At 41.6% G+C, this 23,595-nt stretch overlaps 1 protein-coding gene across 2 annotated transcripts; it reads right to left on the bottom strand.

The window, feature by feature from the left end:
• Positions 1-95: 95 nt before the first annotated feature.
• si:dkey-33c9.6 (breakpoint cluster region protein) lies at positions 96-15,218 on the bottom strand. 2 transcript variants are annotated; one of them, XM_047583673.1, is made up of 22 exons: positions 14,978-15,218; positions 14,705-14,811; positions 13,712-13,816; positions 11,088-11,321; positions 9,751-9,858; positions 9,609-9,663; positions 9,479-9,531; positions 9,134-9,271; positions 8,868-8,989; positions 8,546-8,702; positions 8,348-8,467; positions 8,188-8,263; positions 6,034-6,129; positions 5,762-5,836; positions 5,559-5,656; positions 4,647-4,748; positions 3,979-4,142; positions 3,673-3,812; positions 2,188-2,322; positions 1,780-1,885; positions 1,472-1,613; positions 96-565 (listed from the first exon to the last, which is right to left on the bottom strand). In XM_047583673.1, the coding sequence occupies exons 1-22, from the start codon at positions 15,027-15,029 to the stop codon at positions 464-466; spliced, it is 2,487 nt and encodes an 828-aa protein (XP_047439629.1). In that variant the 5' UTR covers positions 15,030-15,218; the 3' UTR covers positions 96-463. The 2 variants fall into 2 exon arrangements, with proteins under 2 accessions (XP_047439629.1, XP_047439708.1); XM_047583752.1 differs by lacking the exon at positions 14,978-15,218 and having other exon boundaries at positions 13,712-13,901.
• Between the last annotated feature and the right edge of the window lie 8,377 nt (positions 15,219-23,595).

The raw sequence follows: 23,595 nt of genomic DNA, 5'->3' as shown, positions 1-23,595 counted from the left end.
CAAAAGGTCCATGTGGAGTGTTAATAGGAGTGTAGACTTTTTTTTTTTTATCAGCTGTATATTAAACTTGTTAAAGAACAGTGAGCAACGCACAGTCAAGTGTAGATTTCGCTTTTATTTGCTTCAAATGAGCTTTTACATGTAAAAGATTAGTGGACTTCAGGTAGAAACTGTATTCTCTCTGTATGGCTGAAATAAAAAGTCAAAATAATTATACAAAAACGCAAATGCCCGTAACGGTTTATGTTTAACAGTTATTCAATATGAAACAAAAATGTCCACATTAAAATACAAATATTGCATACAAAAAAATTACAAATTTTAACGTTACACAATAAATGACAAAAAACAAACCCCCAAAACATTTTAATTAATAAATACCCGTCTCGTCTTACAGTCCGCGTTCGGATGTTTCTACAATTGCTATTTCACCGCCCTGCCAGCCGCGACTCCTATGGTGGTCTCAGTTGTGGGTGGTCTCATCTTCTGTGTCTGTGTCATGTGGCAGAGAGATCTGGGCTTCAGGGAGGTTGTTGCACTGCAGGTAGCAGAAAACCACTTGAACCTGAACCCACACAGACACATGCGCACACAGAAGGAAGCAGGAGAGCGTTAAGCAACCTTTACAGGTGAATACTCGTCAGTGTAATATATCAGGCAACAGGACGCATTAAATAGATGTCATGATTTGCTAGAAGGTTTTGTACAGGCAGTTGCGGTCGCAAGGGGAGGAACTGTACTGGTATTCAAACATTAGTGTTTAAGAATGAAATACTGATGAACATTCACGGTGCCCAGCGGATAAATTCTTATGGATCATAGGATAAGGTTATAGGTCTTCGACAGTGGGTCCGCGACCCCTAGGGGGACCGTGGAGGTACTGCAGGGGGGTCGCAAAATCTTTGGTTGATTAGACATTTTTTTATTTTTTTTAAATTTCCCCCTACAAATTTAAATTTCTTTAAATGCACATTAACATGAAACCAACATATATTAGTAAAAGGATAAGGGATAGCTTAATACTGAATGAAAAATTATATGAATAATGTATATTTATAAATGGCACTAGGCTAAATTTAACATAGAACACATTCACAGTTCAAGCTCTATAATCTACAGACGTCTGCTGTAGATTATAGAGCTTGAACTTTGAGTTTAATATTTCTGATACCTTAACTCACCCTTCAGTGACTTTGTGCTTCAAATGGTTTCATTAAGATAGTTTGCATTTAAACCATTTTGCTGGAAAGCTTGTGAATAATTTCATGTGACTTGATTTGAAACTGATATTTAAAACAAAAAGGCAAAATGTTTCAAACCGAACAATAACATTAGTCTTGTTGCATATTTAGTCTTTTAACTAATTCTTTCATAACAGTGTTTTTTTTTTTTTTTTGACAAAATAATTATTTATTCTTCAAAATGAGAATGAATATAGTAAACATCCTTTTCTCCGCGTCCTCAGACTTACCTGCACCTCCACCTCCTGAGAGATGTCCACAGTGGGGCCATTGTACCCCAGTCCAGCCACCGGGGGGCGTAAGAGGCTGGGACCAAACACTGTAGCCAGGTTCAGCAGAGACATCTTGTTAACGTCTTGCCTCTCTGAGACTCTGGAAAATAAGAAATTAAAAAAATGAATAAATATGAAGTGCAGAGGACTGGACGTAGGAACACAGACTCTGATTATCAGTACCAATATAAATCAGTGACTTCCTTAAAACGCAGTAAATTTTACATAATAAAACACTATTTGTTTTAGTTATTAATGGTTCCTACCGTTGGAGGTGATGCAGGAGGTAGAGGAAGGTCTGCCGGTTGGCTTCAGGACACGATTGCAGGAGGGACAACATTGAGGCCAGACGTGAGCTCATGTCCTGGATGTCTACACGGGAATCAGTTCAATTCAATTAGGTGTTGTCATGTATTAGTTTGTCATCCTTGATCTATGATGTTAGATTTTAAGGCAAACAAGCACAACATTCACTTTCCTTCTCCTATGAGGACACCCTAAAGACGCCGTCATGAAAGAGAAGTGATTTCTGAGATTGCGTCTTCACCCAAAACCTATTTTCCTGTGTGGGTGTCCAACAACACACAGGAAATGAGTGAAAACACAAACCAGCCTAACTGTGTTCAAAAGAAAAAGCCCCTCAGCGTCGCATGTTGGTTGTGTGTTGGTCTCACCCAGAGTTCTTGACAGACTCTGAAACAGCTCGGTTGGTACAAGAGATTGAGGAAGCTCTCTGAAGTAGAGTTTGAGGACGCCAGAGACGGCGTTCACTTCTGCACACCTCAGCCTGGTCACCGCTTCACGCAGATCTGGTCAGAACAGAACAGACTCATGTTATTATGGCCCACACTTCCTTCTTTAGGTGCACCGCACCATACGGGAAATGCATAGTGTATGTATGTGTGCCCACTATGAGTCAAAGTTTCTCACAGTCATTATAGAAACAGCCAAGCTTGTGGTGTGAACAGCCAACATGACCTGCACAAAAACACTGAGCTCTATAGAAAAGTGTGCCGCGTTTTTAGGTCTTCGTTACGTTTTTTTATAGCCTTCTGGTTTATTAAGCCGAACAGTCGCCTTTTTAGCGAGGAAGCTAGCAGAGATGACAACGTTGGTGCTTTCTGAGATGAATTCTAGGTTTTGGAGACCCCGGTCATTTCCTGTAGGCTCGACCTTGAAGTCAGCATGTTGTGATGATAGACTACATGTTTTTTAGTACTGCCAGTCATGGTCCTCAGAGGTTGAACCCTAACGATGAAATGACTTCCTTCAGAGCAACCTGGAGGTCAAACAATATTGGGGATCATCAATTTGGCTGACAATTTGGGGATCATCTAATAAAGGTTTGCCTTCCTTGAGGAAACCTGGAGGTTAACATCTTTGTTTGAGAGGGAGATGCTGATGAATTACAATATAATTTAGCACAGAAGTGTATGGTGCTCGGAGGGTAATGATGTTGGTCCTTTCCTTGCAGCGCTGCCTCGAGGTCAAAGTCAAATGTCAATAGAATATTGGACATAGATTCATGGTCCCCAGATGATTAAACTTAATGATGCCTGACTTCCTTCAAAGCAACCACGAGCTTAATATTTCTTTGGTGTTGGACTGCCATGAGATTTAGTAGAGCCTTGCGTGGTCCCCAGAAGATGAATTGTAATCACACTGAAGACCCCTGGTAGAAACCTTGAGGTCAGTTTGGATGACTGACTGCCATGCAATTTTGTATATATTATTTATGGGGAGATTTAGTGGAGTCATGGTCCTCAGAGGATGAATCCAAATGTTCTAATGAAGTCTGACTTCCTTTATGGCAACGCGGAGGTGAACACTGGTGAATGATTGACTGGGATGATGGGATTTACAGCAAACCTTCAAGGTTCCCACCGGTTCCGACAACATATGAAACCCCTGGTCTTTCCTTCAAACCAACCTGGAGGAACATGTTTGCTTTCGGTGGCGTTAACTTCCTGTAGAGCATGTCTAAAGTTAACATTTCCTCCTGATCCTTCACATGGTCCCATCAATACTTGGGTCTTGTGACAAAATGTGTCCGAGTTTTATCACTGTGGGCGTTAGCTAGCTGCTAGCTGCTAGCATGCCTGTAGACTGTCGTGCTGACGCTAGTTGAAAGTAGCAATCCTTTCCGCGTGTGTCCTTACTGGTGTTGAACGCAGCCTTGAGCGCGGTGATGTCACTGGAGGTCCCTGAGATCCTGTAGATGCCCACCTCGTCCATGCCCCTCCTCTCCACCTCCTCCACACAGCATCGCACCACATGGGGAACCAGCACTCCCTCCTGCCTGACAAGACAAGCTTCACTTTACAACACTTTTGCTTCCCTTTATTCCAGCCACTCATACACGACACACGAGGAAATAAAACTGGACCAAAGTGCTGCTTTCAGTTTCGGTAAAGTCTGACATCTTCCAGACAGAAGCAGATGAGGTTACAAACGCTGGGACTTACTGCGCCACAGTTTCGATGGGGACACAGAAGATGGGCGGTTGTTGGACTGAGTTGCTGGGTGGTTGCAGAGGGTGGGGACCGTACTTCAGGGAGAGGGTCACCTCCACCTGGCCGAGCTGTAGAGTCTGCCTCTTCCACCGCTTGGTTAGAGTTTTAGATTCAAGCTGGAAACACAGAAAATATGTAAAAATTATTTGTTTGTTTGTTGTGATTACTAATTGTCCCGGACAGAGCCTGATGTAATTTTATTTGTGACACACTGTTATTTTTCTATTGCTAATACTATGACACGTGTTATCTCGCAGGACGCAAGAGTTGAAGTCTGCCTTCGTTACGTCACACGGCAACACTTTAAAAAAACAAAGTTGCTGGAAACAGCTTTGCGTTGCAGCGGGAATTACTTATGAGTGAACACATTGGGTAACGGCGCTGAGAAATCACGGCATTTCTGTGAGGAACAAAGTTGTGTAACGGATGTCTGTAGGTTCGTCACTACGAGGCACGTGTAGTTATATAATCTGTTGTTTAAAATGACTGCATGCAGCTTTCGTAGCGAGATGGATTTTTGTACGTTTTTTAACTTCACGTTCATTGACAGTGTGAAAACCTTCCTGAAAGGGAGTATTTTAATAATGAAGCTGAAGCTCAGTTCCTCAGTGTACTCGTACCCCTACAGTTGTCTTCCCCAGCACAGCGTCGTCCTGTCCGTCCGACTGACTCACACAGAGCACCTTCATCTTCCGCGCACCGTCCACCTGGAAAGACAGCTCCTGTTTGAAGTGAGGAAGAGGTGATTAGCGCAGACACTGAACGAGGGCAGACTGCAGTCTTCTCGTGTCTCGTTCTAAGCCTTTCAGTCCTGCCAGTTGGATATACAGTGGGTTTTTACTGCTGCTGATAATGTTTAAAGCGTGGCTCGCCCAGAGAACGGCGCAGACCTCTTTAATCCTCGGAGTTGAAACAAACCCCGACGTTGTGTCTAGACAGGAGGTCATTTACACCCCGACTCCTTTACCCACTGCATCTGTCAAAGCTATAAGACGTCCAATAAGACATTTTGGATATGGTGTCACTTATATCCTTTATGTGCACCGTTCAGGCGTAACATTATGACCACCTTCCTAATATTGTGTAGGTCTCCCTTGTGCCTTCAAAACTCATCAGAGAATGGACATGGGTCTTCTGGGGGTGTCCTGTGGTGTCTGGTGACAGGATGTAACGGATACTTGATCGGTTTGGGATCTAGTGAAGTTGGAGGCCAGGTCAACACCTTGTGCTGTTCCTCGTGTTTTTTGAGTTGTTCCTAAAGAGTTTTTGTGTGTCTGTGTCAGGCTGCATCCTGCTGTGGATGTCTGCTGCCATCAAGGAGTGTCATTGCTATGGGGTGGGGGTGTCCGGTCTGGTCTAGGTGGGTGGTACATGTCTAAGGAACATGCCAGGTCTGAAGGTTTCCCAGAAGAACATTAAATCGTCACAAGATGGTCAAAGTCATTCACGTCTACTGTCAGTGGTTTTAATGTTCTGGCTGATTTTTTTTTACACATACAGTTAATAAACCTGATTTTTCAAAGGAGTCTGACCTGTTCCCAGTGTGGGTTGAGGCTGTGGGCTGAAGACCGCGTCTGGGCCTGTGTGTCGTAAAACTCATAGCCATCCACCTCTATACACACATACACACCTGAGACAGAGAGACAAAGGTAAATGAGCTTTCTACCTTTATGATATACGATGAGCAAACCTTTCATTTTTGGAGTGGCTAATTATTAAAGAGAAACAAACGTACAAGCTGGCTGCTGCAGACCAACGGCAGAGTGGATGGAAACGCTCAAAGTCCCGCATAAAGACTTGTCGTCCTCCACTGCGGGCAGACGGGGAGAATAAAAACAAAAAAGTCTTAATCAGACAGAAAGAAGTGAAAGGAAAAAAGAGATTTCTGTAGTGACTGTGGCCGAGGCGAGCGGAATTAAGGTGAAGCCTCGCGCAGTCAAAGCGTCGTGTCTGAGGCACAGGAAGTGATAGTGTGGTGAGGATGGACTGAGAGGGTGAGGGCCGTACCAGCGTCGATGCTGTGTAGAGGCGGCTGCTGTGTCATTCTCAGTTTCACACATGCACTGGTGAGAGTTAGCAGGTCAGGAGGAACAGTTTCTATGTCTGAACAAAGAACATGGGACAAATATAGGAACCAATCAGATTACAGCGCGGTGATGATGGAAAAAAAACAACCTGCAACATAACAGACGGAGGTCCACTGGAAACAAAGACACAAAAAATTGGACTTTTTTTCTCATTAACTACTGAATATTTTAACAGTTCACACGTTCACACTATCTACAAAGATAAAACCCTAATACTCATTACTCAAGCACTTTCTATTTGTCACATGCATAACCATGGAAACAACTATTATCAGATGCACGCGTGAATGTTTAGTCTAATCTAAAACTGTGGTGAGGATTTAGTCTCAGAGTAGCTGCTTAGCTAGAGATTGGAAATCTTGATTATCTGATCCCCTGTTGTAGAAGCAAGTTTTTTTTTTGTTTTGTTTTTTTGACTGTCAAGAAAGCATCTTCTAAAAAAAGAATGACGTTTCTTAAACCAGCACACTCTGTGTGCTTCTCACACAGCTGCAGGCTCTGTCACACGCACTTACATCCTACTAAGTGGTCGATTTCCACACCTCGGATGATTACGTGTTTATTTTAGCACATGTGTACAGCGTCTGAAGTCAGCATCAACTGTTTTTGAAACGAGGCAAATAACTTCTGTGCTGTTCTGTTACGGGACAGAGGACATGTACACATTCGTTTGACTTCACTTGACGTTTCCTGTTTTTGTATTTGTGCATTCCTACCCTGATTTTCGACTACTGATGACTTCTACTTTAGCCGAATGGCCATGAAAATACCTAACTTCTGCAGTGGTGGATTTTTGTATTTTGGTGAGAAAATATGCTTGAGAGCTTAAATGGAAAAAAGCATCAAACTGTGGTTCGAGTTCGTATTAATCAGGCTGCAAGAGAAGGAAACATTACTATGTTGCTAAACATCAAATATCCAGGTAGTCACTTAACATGTAAATATCCTCAGTAGTTTACATTCAGTCATTGACATCTTCTGTTTTAAACATCAATCTCTAACCAGCATCCTAGTAGTTGTCACGGATTATGGGATGTGAATGAGCAGATTTCTCTGCATAAACAAACGTTTTGAGGATGTAAGTTGGTCTGTAATCACGCTGTTAGGAACTTATTATACACTCACCAGCCACTTTATTATGTACACCTTGCTAGAAAAAGGTTGGACCCCCTTTTGCCTTCAGAACTGCCACAACGGATACACTGTGGGTCCACTGTGGTCATAAAGGGATGGACATGGTCAGCAACAATACTCAGGTAGACTGTGGCAATTAAACCATGCTCAGTTTGTACTAAGGGGCCCAAGAAAATATCCCCCACATCATTACACCACCACCAGCAGCCTGAACCGGCAGGATGGATCCATGCTTTCATGTTGTTTATGCCAAATTCTGATCCTGCCATCTGAATGTCACAGCTAAATTCGAGATTCGTCAGACCAGGCAACGTTTTTCCAATCTTCCAATCTTCCATTCAGAGATGATGTTCTACATTCCTTGGTTGTAACCAGTGGTTATTTGAGTTACTGTTGCCTTTCTATCATCTCCAACCAGTCTGCCCATTCTCCTCTGACCTCTCACATTAACAAGGCATTTTCATCCACACAACTGCTGCTCACTGGATGTTTCCTCTTTTTCAGACTGTTCTCTGTAAACCCTAGAGATGGTTTTGCGTAAAAAAACCCAGTAGTCCCTTTCTTCCTCATTCTGATGCTCGGTTTGAACTACAGCAAGTTGTCTTGATCACCTCTACATGCCTAAATGCACTGAACTGCAGCCATGTGATTGGCTGATTAGCTATTTGTGTTAACAAGCAATTCAACAGGTGTACCTAATAAAGTGGCAAATGAGTGTACTGCTGTACAGCTGTTTGACAGAAGAGTAACAGCGAAATCATCACACACATCACGGCGGCTGAGTTGAATTTGTTTACTACTTTTTTTTTTTAGTCTTTATCAGATGAAACGCTAACGATGCCAGATGAGAAGATGTCATCCGTGTGCAGATGAGCATGCTTAACACCAACATTTTCTCTTGCAGTTTGAGTACATCAGAGCACATCTTGAGTGAACTTACTGTCTGTGGTGAGTTTGTGGATGGCTTCTCTCCATTCCTCTAGTTCATACAGGGAAGAGAAGACGAGAGTGTGGCTCTAAAGTGAAACAAAGACATTGCTCTATGACGTTAGTCTGTCATCGGCCAATACCGAAACCGCACTGACCATGTTTGTGTGTACCTTGCCACTAGGGCTGTGCAGCTCCAGTCTGTAAGCTGGAGAGTGTGTGTGCAGCAGCATCTCCATCTGCTCCAGTTTCTTCCTGCTGCGAGCTGCCAAAGCCAGGCCCCTGGTCCGCTTCTTTACGCAAAGAAATGTTAATGTTTCACTCATGTGTTAACACGACCGGCCATACTCTTCATGCTCTCTGTCACACACCGTGTGTTGCTGTAGCTGCTGCCGTAGGATGTACATCTTGGTTCTTAAGGTGTGTAAGCGGTCGTTCATGTCATGCGGCCGTTCCTGCTCTGCAACCCAGCGAAGTCTGAGACCAGCGAGAGGCACATACCAGCAGAACCTGTACTGGTCCTGCTTCCTGGGAGGAACACAAACATGTGTCTTTCATGGCAGTACAAGAATTGCGGAGTTTTAACTACTACAGTTGCGAACGAGCAGATGCATATTGTGCGTGCAGGTTAGCAGCTGTTAGGTTCTCAAACCACATTTCCCACAAGCCATGGTGCTATCACGCTTTACTCACCCTCTGGCTGCATGTTTGAGTCTGGTGCACAGCAGTAGGTCGGTGTAAAGGAAGAGGTGACGCAGGCTGCGTTCCCCTTCACTCGCATCCACCACAAAGCCATCGCGCATCAGTTGACGTCTCTGTGAGGACGCACAGACACAGACAACATTGTCTTATGCGGCACGTTGTAAAGGCAATGCTCTCAGGCTAGGGGGTTGGCGCGCGTGCTAATTAACATGGCCGCAAGTGCATCTCGGACATATATTGCACAACAAGGAACTCACCATGCCGTGACTGAGTGTGACCTCTCGTTTACACTGTGAACTCTCATTGACACCAGAAAGGAAGCTCCTAGACAATCTCAGAGCTTCCTGTAACGCTGCGTAATCTGCATGCTCCTCTGGTGTCGTCTTCAGGATGTCCTACAAGATCACAGAGAGAGGCTGCTGAGGCAGAGAACGCATGAGAAAAAGATCCTTCCCTGTGAAAGTTGTTGCACATTGCTCTATTTGAACTATTCGTCAAATTATTGATGCAAGAGAAAAAAATCAAGCAAAGAATAATGGTAAAACTGCAGGTTTTCGGGAATTGAAAGATCAAAATAAGCGTAAATGAGGGTTCATCCTCACTTGCAGCACTAATGTCGTCTTGGTTACTCGGTCCAAAGGCTTGTATAGAAGAGCTGTAAAGAAAACAAGAGATGTTAGACACAGAGAGACAAAAATACATTCAGTAACAACATATATGTAGAGTAGATACCTTCAAATGTGTACTTAGTCCGAGCTTTGTCCGCTCCGTTGTTAGACATCATGCTCTGAAGAGGCAACAGATAAACTAACATGTTATATGAGATGACTCATGCTTTTGTGCAGTTGTTTGGGAAACTGAAGGTTTTTGGTACCTCGGCCAGAGTTCGGAAGCGAGGGTCGGAGCTGGTGCACTTCCTAACAACTTCAACGGCCTGCTCATAGTTTTGAATGAAGCCGCCGTACAGACCAATCTGGTTCACCTGCAAAAGCAAAAGAGTGGATGTAGGAGGGATTGTGAATGTCTGAAAGTCTCTAAAAATAGTTTCCTTTCTAACATGATCTGACTTTTAACACTTCTTTAAAATAGCCTCTTAAAATTACACTTTTGCAGATGACGTTATAATTTCCATTAGCAGTGATAACCTTGAAAAACGTGAAAAACACTTCCCTAGGGGTGCTATATGAGTAATCGTACATGAAGTAACTTAAAAAACTGATCTCATGTGTCGGCGTAACACCACAATGTTCTGTTTTTAGCTGGGTTTAAGTCTCAAACAACTCCTGAGTAAAAAATGTAAAATGCTGCTCAGACCGTGGCAAATTTTAGCCTGTTTACATTTAACTACTAAACATGACAACTGAGGAGCAGCCAAAGTGAGATGTTAGATGAAGAGCTGCAGGCCACAGACACACCTCACTGTAAGGCCCCTTTTCGGAACTGGCAATCGACCCGGGATTTTATTGTCTCAGCTTGACGTGGCTTCAATGTGAGCAGGAATACCGTGATATATCTGCCTGTTAATTCTGATTTTGTCACTCGACGGCCTTCAATGTTCTGTGCTTAAATGCATAATGATGACGCAATGATGTATGGGAGAGGAAAAAACAAGCACACAACTATCACAGCGGGAGGTCCGACCCAGGACTTCTGGCGATGTGAAAGTGCACCAAAGGCGAGTTGACCCGGGTCGACCCGAGTCGGGATTTTCAATGCGAAAGGGGTACTAAGATACACAACACCCTTATCATGTCCAGTGGTTCACAGAGTCATGCTACATGTGCTTTTTAAACATGTCTAGCATAAAATCAGATTGTAGTTACTCACAGAAAGATTAAGACTTGCCTCGCAACAACCCTAGAATTGCGTATTGTGTTAATCTGCATCTGCGGTTAGCACAAGTAGCTAACTGGTGCATCAACGAGGCCCCACTAAAAGGTGCATACACTGATCAGGCACATCATTAAAACTACTGACTGTGGAAGGGAATAACATTGACCATCTAATGACAATTCAGTGTTCTGCTGGGAAACACCGCGTCCATTCTCTGACTAGCCACAAGGGAGGAACAAGGGAAACCTACTCTATATTAGAAAGGTTGGTATTATGACTGCCTTGTGTATGTTTCAAGATTTTCCACTGTTTTCTCTCTGGATTCCTAAAATTGAAATAAGACACAGGATACAAACAAAAAAGCTAAAGTAAACTTACAATTTTCAGAAACAGGTCCCCCACCATCAGAGTGTCGTTGTAGGTGGTTGCTGTTTCTTCAACAGAGCTACCCTCAGTCTGCTGGCTGTGAGCATCCAGACGAGCCTTGAGGCCTGAGTAAAAGCTCTGGTGCACATCTCTGATCTCAGGCACCTGGTAGAAAACAGTCTGGACCTCTTGACTGGAAAGAACCGGCTGGGAGGTACCGGCTGAGGCCCGCAGAGCCTTCATGGGCTACAGAGGAAGATTTAAAAAAACACAACAAAAAAAAAAAAAAAACAGATTTAACAGCCAACTCATGTAGGAGATGAGGATTAAAAAAAGAGAAATGGGCTGTGGTGAAGTGACAGAGACATGAATAAGTGGACATGCTAAACTATGGCGCCTGCAAACCACAGCTGATGTGAGCATGTCTGAATGAAGAAGAAACATACACGCTCACTGCAAAGCTACAGCAACACAGACAAATATAGCCACTCAACCCAAGCAATGAATTAGCTTTCCTTTCATTTTCACACATCCCTGTATTTCTTTTTTACTTTAATGTGTCAACTTGTAGGAATTGGGGGGGGGTGGGGGGTTGCCATCGCTGCTAACAGAAAAGAAACGAAAAATAAAGAAGTAATTGGCTAAGAAAGCACACAGGCAGGCGTTATTGCACCATTACTTCCTGCCTTTAATAGACTTTATTGCCACTGTTAACAGACCTCGACCCAAAATAGTTTGACGGCTTACCAACTGAGCTGAGCATAAACCGCCATAAAATAAGAAGAACTATAATTTTTGTGCTTCTGCTTTTTAAGCAAATAAGAGAAGCTGTTCTAACATGGATGTGGATTGTGTTACCCTTGGAGAGAATCAAGCTAAGGGTTTAAACTCATTTGAAGGTTTATGTTAATTTAACTGTGGACATTGTGTTAATATTTTGCGTTAATTAATTAAGAGCCGAAATAATAATTAAAAAAAGAATCTTCTCTGAACTAGTTAGTTGAACCATAAGTTTGCTGAAATAAAGTGAATAAAATCAAACTACACAGGCATGTGAAGCTACAATGAAAAAGCGGTAAGCTTAGCTTAGCATATAGAGTGAGAACAGCTAGCCTTGTTCGGGTAAAAAAACAAAAAAAAAACAACTCTAAATCATCTTGCTTGTTTTCTTTGTAAAAAAGAAAACTTCCAAACCATCTCTTCGCTAGCACGAGTTGACAGGTTACTAGGTGAGACCAGTATAAACAGTCATAAATGAATAACAAAGGTCATTTTCATGCTTCCGCTTTTTAAACAAACAAGGTTTGATTTTGGTGAGAGAGATTTATAGATGATTTTTTTTTTTTTTTAACTTCAGGCAAGGTAACTTCTTCCTCTTGTTAAAAGTTTTGCTGTCAAGCTAAGCTAACCAGCTACTAGCAATAGCATCATCTGTGGACACTTTTTTGGTGTTACTATCATCTGAAACATTAACAAACTGTTCTTTTGAGAACTAGAGGCATATTTACTAAGATAAAAGGATGTCTATTAAATTGTAAATAAATAATATGCAGCTACAATGCGCAAGTTCTTAGTTTAGCTTAGCTTAGCATAAAGTATGAGCCAGCCTGGTTTGTTGTGGATCAGTTCAGGTAAAAGACACCTCTAAAAGGTTCTCCATATTAAATAAAAATAAAAGGCTTTATTGAGGGGTTAGTGCTAGCTAACATTAAAGTCACATTGTGCTGCATATGCTATTGCTAACAAGACACAATAAAATTAATAAATATAAAATCAATTTTAATGTGGCTGCCTTTTAAACTAACAATATATGATGATTTAAATGTGGATTTTGTTATCTTTAGAGGTAATGTAACTGTTTCCTTTAGTTATTTTAGTTATTTAGTTTAGTTATCTTTTGGTCTGTGAAGCTAAGCAAACCAATATTGTATTAATATTTAGAATGAAAGGGGAAATGTCATCTGTAATGGAGAAGAGGACATTAACCACATTATAGATGGAAGCTAAGCTATGAAGACATTAACACATTATTCATTACTGGAATTCATCTTCTATAACAGTAACAAGAGAATTATCTGTAGGATGATCATATAAAGTGAAATTGAAGTTATGAGATTATTAAAAATAGTTCAACATCTTGGAGGTTTATTTGCTAAAATGAGAAACTTGATATCAACTTCTATCAAGTTTGTTGAAGCTGCAACGTTAGCTTAGCCTGGTATAAAGACTGAGATCAACTAACCTGGTTCAGTCCAAATGTTAACAAACACTTTTAAAGTGTTCGCATGCTATATAAAACTTGTTTTATCTGGAGACAATGGTGCTAGCACTAGCTAGCATGAGCCAGACTGGCAACCAACAGCACCTAGTACACCCAGCCAGAAAATAAGAAGAACTGCTTCTGCTTTTTAAACAGAAATGTGGATTCTGTACATTCTCACACATAAAACAGGAAGAAAAATGTACCTCTGTCAAAATGTGTAATTGGAGGGAAATAAAAAGTCTGAATAAATTCATTTATGAGCGTGGTTACGACTGCATAGCAAAGCAGAAGCATTATCAATAAAAGCACGCGTCTTCTCTACCATTTAAGGTAAAACAAAAAAAAAACGTTTCTTTGTGTGCGTTTCTGTTACCATCAGCAGGGTGTCCAGCTCTCTGAGATAAACCTCCTCACTCTCCAGGACGCCTTTCAGGACCACAAGCCTCTTCTCCAACATTTCCTCCGGGGTCAACAACGTCTGAATCACAAACAATCAATAGCAACCAAGTAACCACAGTCAGTTTTAATGAGAAATCCAAGACACAGGAGCCAGGCCTCATGTTCTGTAAGAGGATTAACATCTCAGATATAATTTAAACAATACGTTGACACGTTGATGCATTCACTACACTATAAAAACAACATACTGAGCACGTCTTTGGACTTATTGGCATACGCTGTTTGATGGTTTCGTCCGTATGTTGCTACTTTTATCAAATGTGGTAAGAACAATACTGAAGTCGTAACCTCTCACTAATTACAGTGGTGAACTTTTCCTTCTGTCTCGTCATCAGATTAATCTTTTAAACGTGTCTGATATCCCAGTTTATGACCTGGCATGTCTTTCCCATCAGCCTCAGTTGTGTTCTGTGGCCTGTGGTAATTAGGAAGTGTTGGCAGGCAACTAAGCTAAAGTAAGATGGTGCATGTGGAAGTTATTAGAACTGTTTAGCATCATTTTTTAAAGCGCAAGCTCAAAGAGGAGCTGTAGTACAGTGAATTGAACACGTTCTGCGTGTGGTTCCCTTCCAAAATACACCCAAATAAAAGCAGGCAGCCAATCAAAATAAAAACACTGACGGACTGAATATGCACTAGAGACAGAAAAAATACATATGTGGAGGATCTATGTCATATTGTGGAATAAAATACATTTCGCAACCTTAACACTGATAAAAGTGACATTGAAAAGAGTAAAATCCTTTTAGCTCCAGTTTTGGTCAACTAGCTCCTGGGATAAACACATTACAAAATGCTCCAGAGGCAGTGGAGTCTTTAAGGCTGAGTTTACCTAAACACCTGCCCAACAATAGCTTGATTCAGACGCTCACACGAGAGAATAAGAAAGTACGGAGCCAGCACTCACTGGGGTGTCGGGGAAGTCTATGCTCTCAGGGTGAAGAGGTGAGAGGAAACAGGACACTGCCTCATCTTGGAAAACGTCCTCCTCCAGGACATCTGCCTCCTCTTCCACTACAACAGACAGAAGGTGCATGCAAACTTTAGAGTTGTCTTCTTGGCTCAGTTTGTCATGCGCCAAACAAGTAATACCAGCGCAGTTTAGGAGAGTTTATGCTGCCTACGTCAAACAAACAAATTGATGGGACGACTACAACCACAAAAATGAATTTTCCCTCACCTGGCACGTTTTGCGAACCGAGATAGCTCACGGCCTCCTGGTAGACGTCCATAGCAGAGGCGAGTCTTTTCCCCACAGAGCAGCGCTGAGTGACAGGCAGAACTTCAACAACATGTGAGCGCGCTTAGCTGGCGACTGAAAAACTTCCTCTTTCTGCGAAGGATACACAAAGGGGGAAAATACAGCTTCCTGTCTGCGTGAAACCTGGTAAAAAGTTCGATGAGAAGTGGCACCTGATGTTTTATCCAGTCCCGCAGTTGCGCATCACTTCCTGTAAATGGTTTAATTTCAACATTCTGGCTGTGGAGTGGTTACTATTCAAAACCTCACTAGTGCTAGTCAGGCGATTACACTGACAGATGACTAGACAATAATAATGTTTTTTATGATGAGGACCAAAATATTTTACTAAACATTATTTTTATATTATCTTATGTTGTATATTACCATTATCTGTATCTCCTACAACTCTGTTTGTGAACAACGTTACTATTAATAACCGATAAGCTGAGTTTAGTGTTAAGTAATGAAACTACTGACTACCAAGAGTAGACACTAACTTGCAACCTTTAAAATACTATCAGTAATATGGTAACCGATAAGTCAAATCTTCCTGTATATTCCTGCATCAGCGCGTCAGACGTGAGGGGCGCCTTCTTATAAGCCAATGCTGCCCTCTACAGTCAGACTGCGGTCAGTACAGCCTCTGGTGAGCATTCCTAATTATTGGATGGGTTGAGTCTGTGGTTTTAGACTTAGACTTTATTAATCCCTTCGGGACGTCTCCCTCCGGGAAATTATATAATTATGTTTTATGTTTTGTCCTCTGACTGGGCTAAGCACTGACACCGTCCCAGTTTTCCTATTTTCCAGATCTATGTGTTGGTGCTGTTACTGGTGTAAGGCCCTCAGAAAAAGAATTTTCATTTGGTGTTTCTCCATCAAATTAAGTGTTTTCAGTTCAGTTTTCACAGACAGAGCTGGTGTGATGTAAGTTTAGTTGCTGTGAATTCTCTGTCTTGGACATGTTGAGTCATATCATTTAATTTACATTTGGAAGATGAGTGGTGAGTGTTTTTAACTCAGAATAAGGTGTGAAATACAGGTTCTCCTAGTCCCACTGTGATGCACATGTGCTGACAAGACACACAATAACTGCCATACAGCACAACGTATCATGACCCCGAGCACGAGGAGACTTTATAAACAGAAGATATACAGAATCTCTCTATTCAACCACTGGGGGAAAGTCCGTTTGTCCAGTAGCGTGTACACAAACATGCACAAATCAAAAAAATCAACAGTGCAAAAGGAGAAGGAAGACAGGAAATATGTATAAGACTTTATTATCATGTAAAACTATGTACTGTTGACAATTTTATTTTACAAGTGAGTATTTTAGCATTTAAACAGTGGTGTTGTACAGTCTGTGCCTGTCTGTACGGTCTCCAACCCATCACTCATGTCCACAGAACCCACAGGATCTTGTAAACTCTCCCTGCTCGTTGGTGAACACTGGTCACTCTTTTGGGAACAGCTTATTATTTCTAGCTTAATGTCTTGATTACTGTTACTTGACCAAACCTTAAAATATACTGTATATACAGTAACCATGTGAGCGCCTCATTAGTACCTTTCTTGCCAGGTAACATTGTATGGTGCCGACAGGGCTGGTAGTGGCCACGCGTGGTGTGTTGAAATATGATGTCCTCTCTATTAGCTATTAGAGCTAGCATTAATAAGGTTAAACTCATTTTTCTTGTGCCACCTAATCCAATATGTCCAATCATCAACAGAAATTCAAAGAAAATAAAATACTTCTATTCATTTGAGCTCACTGTGTTGTGTTTAGGCTAGTATACACCATAGCTACTGTAAATACAACCATGAGACAATCAGAGAGTTTCCTGGCTCTGGTAAATCTTTAGAAGGTCTAAAAATATACCAGAACCTGCCAGGAAGTGGCGCTACATGTGCATCTCTTGTCTTTCACAGCACCTATCAGCCACTAATCCACTAAACCCTGAGCTTTTTCCTTATTTCTTAGTTATTAATATGAACGTTAAATCTGTTGCTCCCATCTGTAATGTTTTTATTTTATATTATCTTTTAACCTCAATTGATTTTATGAGTCCAGACTCAACTTTCCTTCTAGGTTTAATGAGCTTTTAAAGTCTCTCTGACACACCTGCAGCCATAGATACCACTGAAGCTGTAAAATAAGCAGACACTGACCTTCCAGTGGTGGTGTACAAAACATGACTTGTGCTTACATCCTACAGGAGCAGCAGTAAAGGCCCAACTAAGACAGAAGATCAAGCAACTAAAAAAAAACAAACAAACAAAAATAAGTCTTGTAATGGAAACATTGACCTTAAGTGAAGTTTTGTATTTAAATTCTTAACTGAGGAGTAACTCATTAGCTACATCCCTGTGTAGCACTGTGTGCGACATAACAATCACTGATTTGTATCTTCAAATTACCCACGAGCATGCACACTTCCTGAGTGTCTATTTTTTTTAAACTCAGATTAAGACGTGTATGCATGACTGACAATACAACATAGTACAAAAAACATCTCAAAAAACGCAAAAATCCAACAAAATGGCAAACTCTTGCCCTGTGTTTTTGAAACCACTTGAAGGCAGCAGCAGACTTCCTGTTTGCTTATCTCCCTGTCCTTTCCGTCACACCCCAAGCTTGTTATTGCGCTTGGTTCACATGTAAAATTGAATAAAAGAGACGTGAACATTGTGAGAAACCCCAGACAATGCTTTTGTAAATGAGCAGGATTACAGGGCTTGGTGTAGTGTTTCAACATCTTTCATTCAATCTGGATAGTCGTGTGTGGGCGTGCAGCCTCATGTTTACATACACTTCTTAACAGCCGAGCACACATGCTCAGCTCTCATTTCTTCAGAACCCCAGAATCCTTTCGTTTCGTTTCAAGGAAACAGAAACTTAACAGAATGTAGGGTGGGGAGAAAAAAAGGGAGGAGGGAGTGTTCTCAACGTCAAGGCCATCTTAGCCCCATTCTCCCTCTTTATTATTATTTTTATTATTATTATTTTTATTATTGCGACAAAGCAATCAAATAAGATAAGATGCATTAATGCCACTTTGAATCAAAACGTCAGCGGTTATCACTCATTCAACGTTATCAGGAATGATTGGAAGAAGAAAAATACACTGTTAGCAGTTTCTTGAGAATTTTATTTCTTGACGTTGATCAGCTCCAAGTGAACTGATTTGATCACCTATTAAAATAATTTATATTTACTCACTAATAGGTGCGCCGTAACTGCAACTGTATCTGACATGCACTTCCCCAGAAATGTAACCACACTCCAAGGCAATACAGACTCCAAGAGCCGTGATTGGTCCACTTGGTAGTAGTGTGTTTGCGCTTTGTTATTTCCAGCTGATTAGTCAGGGACACACAGCAGGAGACGCACACAGAGAGACTCAACGCAAGTTCAATGTAAACACATGTGAGGCTCTAGCAAAACAAAATTCTGGGCAAGTTTGAAATCGTTTCAAAGTCAGAGTTGGACACATTTTTAGGTCTCAAAAAGAGGACGTCTGGTCACCCTACAACTGCTTCTCCATCTCTGCAGTTTTCAAATTGTTTGTTTTGGATCAATAAAGATGGAGCACGGCGAGGAAAGGTTAACTGAGGAGGTTCGGAGATGCAAGCATTTATACTTGTTTTTGGAAGAATTTTGGCGAAAGTTTCAGTTCCATTGTTGAAAGTGGCGCAGGAAGTAGAAACAAAAATGAACCAAACTGGCAAAAAAAGACACAGCGCAGACTAGTGTTGGGTGGTCACTAGTGTACAGAGCGAGCCAGACTGACGAGGCACAAGTATAAATGGCTCACACCGACGTAGCTTACGTGTGTAGGTTACGACGTCAAGTTCCTGCACTACGTAAAGCATAAACTTGTGTGATGTCATTGTTCTAAACATGTTTCATAGCTCGGCTCAGGCAAATTATTTCAACGTAAAAGTCAAAATTTAATACAAAGCATTTTGGCGTGAAGTGCTATTTGCTGACAGTGTTCACAGTCTTTTGTCTCTAGGTGTTGAGTGACACCTGCACTTCAGAGTTGACACCCTCCTTCAGAAAAATCACACATTTGACATCCTGTCTACATTCTAGAGACGTGTCTGCGACGGATGATTTGTTTAGTTCAGTCTTGCGTCACATGGGCTCATCTACTGCCACAAACAGAGAATCAGTTTTAATACCTACCAGTTTTAATACCTAGTTAGAAGATAACTAGACTGACACTCTGCAGTCAGGCTAGCTGGATGAATATCAATATTTCTAGTCGTACCCAACATGAATGTGAGCCCTAATTTTCACATTTCTGTTTAATCAACTCACACTATGAGCCTTATCACTGTATTTTTGCATGGCTTAAGCTGCCAACTCTATACAGCTCATAACCTGTCCTCGATTTCCTGTGACATTCTTCGCAACGTCACAATCAGCCATTGCCAGGAAACAGACTGTTTGTTCATATCTGAACTTTAGCCCCTGTCTTCAAAAGGAATAATTGCATTACTGAGCACACGGCCAGATGCTCATTGTGTTTATTGCCCTCAATAAGCATTGTTAATCTTTTCTGTACCAGAACCTGGAGTCGTTTATTGTTAGTGGGGCAAGTTCACTCTTTGATGACAAGGATGTGGTTTAATTTGCAAGGCTGTCACCCACGCACTGTTGCATATGCGCATGTTTTATAGCCAGTGTGCCCACTACATATCCCTGAGGTGCCCCACTATCTCAGATGAACATGGAGGGTAACGCCTGCCTTGTGTGATCATCTAAGGCAGGCATGTCAAACATACGGCCTGCGGGCCGGACCCGGCCCGTTGGGTCATTTAATCCGGCCTAAATTTCTGGGTATGTCAAAAAAAGAAGCGAGTCTCTAGCTAATTTCTATTAAAAGTTGTGATTTTTTAAAATAAATACAAACCAATTGCTCCGGCCGCTAGAGGGCAGTAAATGTGTAAAAGCGCTCACGTCAAGCATGCGGCACTGACACGAGTTAGTCACAGGAAATAAACATTCGCAACGTGAAGTGTCCAAGTTAAAATAAACCGGCAATCTTGCTTCACCATTCACCACTACTAAACAAGTTATCGGTCAACACACCCTTCCCAAAATGGCACTGTCAAAAAAAAGAAGAGTGGACACGGAGTGCAGAGTTTTCCAGGAGAAATGGACCGAGAAGTATTTATTCACAGAAGTGAATGCAAAACCAGTGTGCTTGGTATGCAATCAGCAAGTTGCAGTGTTCAAAGAGTTTAATATTCGGCGCCACTCATCATAAAGACAAATATGTCATATTAAAAACAATTAATATTGTGCAGTATATTCTCAACTTCAGTAGGCCCAGCCTAGTAGTTTGATCTGATGTAGTTTAATCCTATTGCCCATGCACTGCTATAACTTTTTTATTTATTTTATTTTATTTTGTATTTCTTTTTTCATTTATTTCAAAGCAGTATGACAATTAAGGCGAAAATATTTTTTTTTATAGCTCCCACTTGAGTTTGTTTAGTGTGGTGAGTTGGTTCAGGTGTAAAACTGCATTCACTCAACTGTTAAAATAAACCAGTTGTTAACACATTCACGGCCAAACATGAAAAATCATTTTTTTCCCATTGTTTTTGAATAAATGTGTTGTGCTTAGAAAAGATCCCTTGTCATCCGTGATTATAATATGTAGGGTAGGCTACAAATGTAGGCTGAATGATAAAGCATAGTACTGCAAAACAAAGCTAAATATTTGCAGTTGACATTCTTTTGCTGATCCGGCCCACCTGAGAACAGAAAGTCTGGATCCGGACCCAGAGCCAAACTGAGTTTGACATGCCTGGTCTAAGCCAAGTAGAAACACAGGAAGGGACGGACAGAAGAGGAAGTGTCAGCCTTTTAAAAGCTAAGAATATCAGCCAAACTGGCCCCATTAAACATGCAGAATTAAATGTTACCGCTTCCTGTTTGCTTTACTAACAACTAATGATTAATAATTTAATCCTGAGGTCGATAATGAGTCTCAGGAAAGTTCCACAGCTATAAAAAGCACTAATCTGATATATATGTTTATTCACAGTGAACACTGGGCGAAGGTGTCGAAATTACATTGACACTCCTATTTCATGGTTTCACAGTTTTACTCAGAATTGTGAACATAAAATAATAACGAAACCTAGAACTAAATTGAAAATGCACTTTCACTTTAGAAATGTCCACATCTTTTGTAAAAGTGCGCTTCATTACTTCTTTGCACTAAAACAAAGGGGAACATTTATCCTTATTTATGGGTTAATAGGCTGTTGTGAAACTGGTCCGGCCCCCTTGAGATCAAATTTGTCTGTGTGGCCCCTGAACTACAATGAGTTTGACGCCCCTGATCTAAGGGCATTTTGGGGCAAGTAAACATATCTCCGACAGGTCAAAAAGTCATTCAGTTATGTAACGCCTCACCTTAACTTGGTGCTTTGGGCGAGTTAGCAAATATTAGCCTGTTAATATACTAGCATCGTCAACATTATAGCTGTGAAATGTCAACACTTTTCTGTTGTCGATGTCATTGTATTAGGTACTAGCATTGTTATCAACCAATGTGCATCTTTTGGGACATTCATGATGTCACTACGTCACCCAATGGGCTAAAACGAACTTGCCAGAGGGTCTGGTCTGGCCCACAGGATAAATTTCCAGAGATATGCATGCCCATTCCTTTTTTAATCTATCTAAACATTTGCATTATGTACTAAAACAAAGGCAACAATTTGGAGTTATCATTATTTATAAGTTATTGCACTATTGGGTTAGTGGTCCTACCCCCTTAAGATCAAATTGGGCTGTATGTGGTCGCTGGGGTAAAATGAGACTGAATCACAATAATTGATAATGTAAATATATATATGTATGCACAAGGCAAGTGGTTTCAAGTTCTTGCTTCTGACTTCCTGTTCCTCTTCTGTATTCTGGTTCACTTTACTGATTTTATGATTCCAAATTCAACCATGTTTTAAACTGCAGCTGCCTCTCTTGGACCTCAGATCATTTTACAGAATTATGTGACTCTTTAAACCTTGTTCAATTTATTAATTCACCAACAAGGCCAGACCTTATGTCAGAAAATAAATCTACCTTGACTGACCTAATTATAACAAATGCATCTCATAAATACTCCTCAATTGCCATATTTTGTGATGATGTTAATGATCACTGTACAATGGCCTGTGTTAGAAAAATAAAAATTATACAATCTCAAATTTCTGAGGTGCACAATTTGCAGTTGAACAGTTATAGTCTGATAGTAACATTTTATGTGGGTATCAGTCTGCCTTTAGAAGTGGTCATAGTACTATCAGCAAACAGACTTTGATTTCTGGACTCAGATCTGCCAAAATATATTTAAAATGACAAATAAAACTCGAATTTACAGCTGATCCAGTTTAAAATACTCCACAGATCACACACAACTCAATACAAAATGTATAGAATGGGCTTCTCCCAATCCGACAAATGTACACAATGCACCCAAAACAATTCAGATTCTTATTTCCACGCTCTCTGGCTCTGTTCTCCGGTACAGCACTTCTGGTCACTAGTAACACAGAAACTCGCCTTAATTTTGAATTGCAGAATCCCATTAACCCCTAACCCTTGCCTCGTTGGTGACCTGGAAACAATCAGTCTTCCTCACCAACTATCACAATCTGTCCTTGTAGCTCTCACCATCGCCAAGAAAACAATCCTAATGAACTGGAGGAACAAACAGTCACTAAACATTTCCCAGTGGTTGAACCTTCTTTCCGATTATGTATCATTGGAGAAAATATCTGCTACCCGAAAAAAATCATTTGACTCTGTTTGCCAAAAAATGGTCTGTATTCTGCGACTCCCTCAACCTTAATTTACATCTTGACTTTGCCTGCTAGCTTCTGCCATTTCTGTTCCACTTACTGTAATGCTATGATAATATTTCTCTTACAGTGATGAATGTCGTTATGGAAAAGATTTTATTGCCCTCTTCATCCAGGTTCACTAAGGAGGATCCCCGGACCACAACACCTTGAGCATGCATTAGAGGTGCCCTACTCCTTCTCACCCGGCTGGCCTCCCTCTCCCCCATGTGGGGTGGCGCTGGAGACTCAGCGCTTGCTCACTGTCCTGGGGTCCTGGGGTATTGGTGGCCGACTCTTCCTGGATCTCCTGGTGGGCCGTGGCGGTCTGGGCTGGCGGGCTCCCTGTCCCTTCCTCTCCCTCCTCTCTGCCGCGCCCTCCTCCCTTCGCCCGGCTCCTCCTTCGGCCCCTCCTCCCTCCCGCCGGTGGCTGGGCCCTCGCTTGCCTGCCTCCTAAATTGCACTCACCTCACACTCCACCATAAACTATGTCACTTATTACAGCCATAGCTAGGTACACCACATACACTCAACCCAAGTTTTTAATGCACCTCACCTTGGGGGTCCACCCAGGATCGGTCAGGGTCAGGGCGGGCTGCAGGACAGTAGTGTGCTGCAGTCCTCTGACCCACCCGACCCTCCTGTTTGCCCCCTGTCTTAATGCACCACACCACATCCAGGGTCAC

This window comes from Mugil cephalus, chromosome 1 (genome assembly GCF_022458985.1).
Source record: "Mugil cephalus isolate CIBA_MC_2020 chromosome 1, CIBA_Mcephalus_1.1, whole genome shotgun sequence".
NCBI classification, from domain to species: Eukaryota; Metazoa; Chordata; class Actinopteri; order Mugiliformes; family Mugilidae; genus Mugil; species Mugil cephalus.
The sequence above is the reverse complement of the archived record's forward strand: the minus strand, read 5'-3'. Positions and strand labels throughout refer to the sequence as shown.

Bases quoted from the DNA above. Each gene is read 5' to 3' on its own strand.
- si:dkey-33c9.6 (XM_047583673.1), bottom strand. From the start codon at position 15,029: ATGGACGTCTACCAGGAGGCCGTGAGCTATCTCGGTTCGCAAAACGTG. The intron at 9,272-9,478 runs GTGAGGATGAAC...GTGATCTTGTAG, and splicing joins AGACGACATTAGTGCTGCAA to GACATCCTGAAGACGACACC. The intron at 566-1,471 runs GTAAGTCTGAGG...GTGTGGGTTCAG, and splicing joins CTCAGGAGGTGGAGGTGCAG to GTTCAAGTGGTTTTCTGCTA.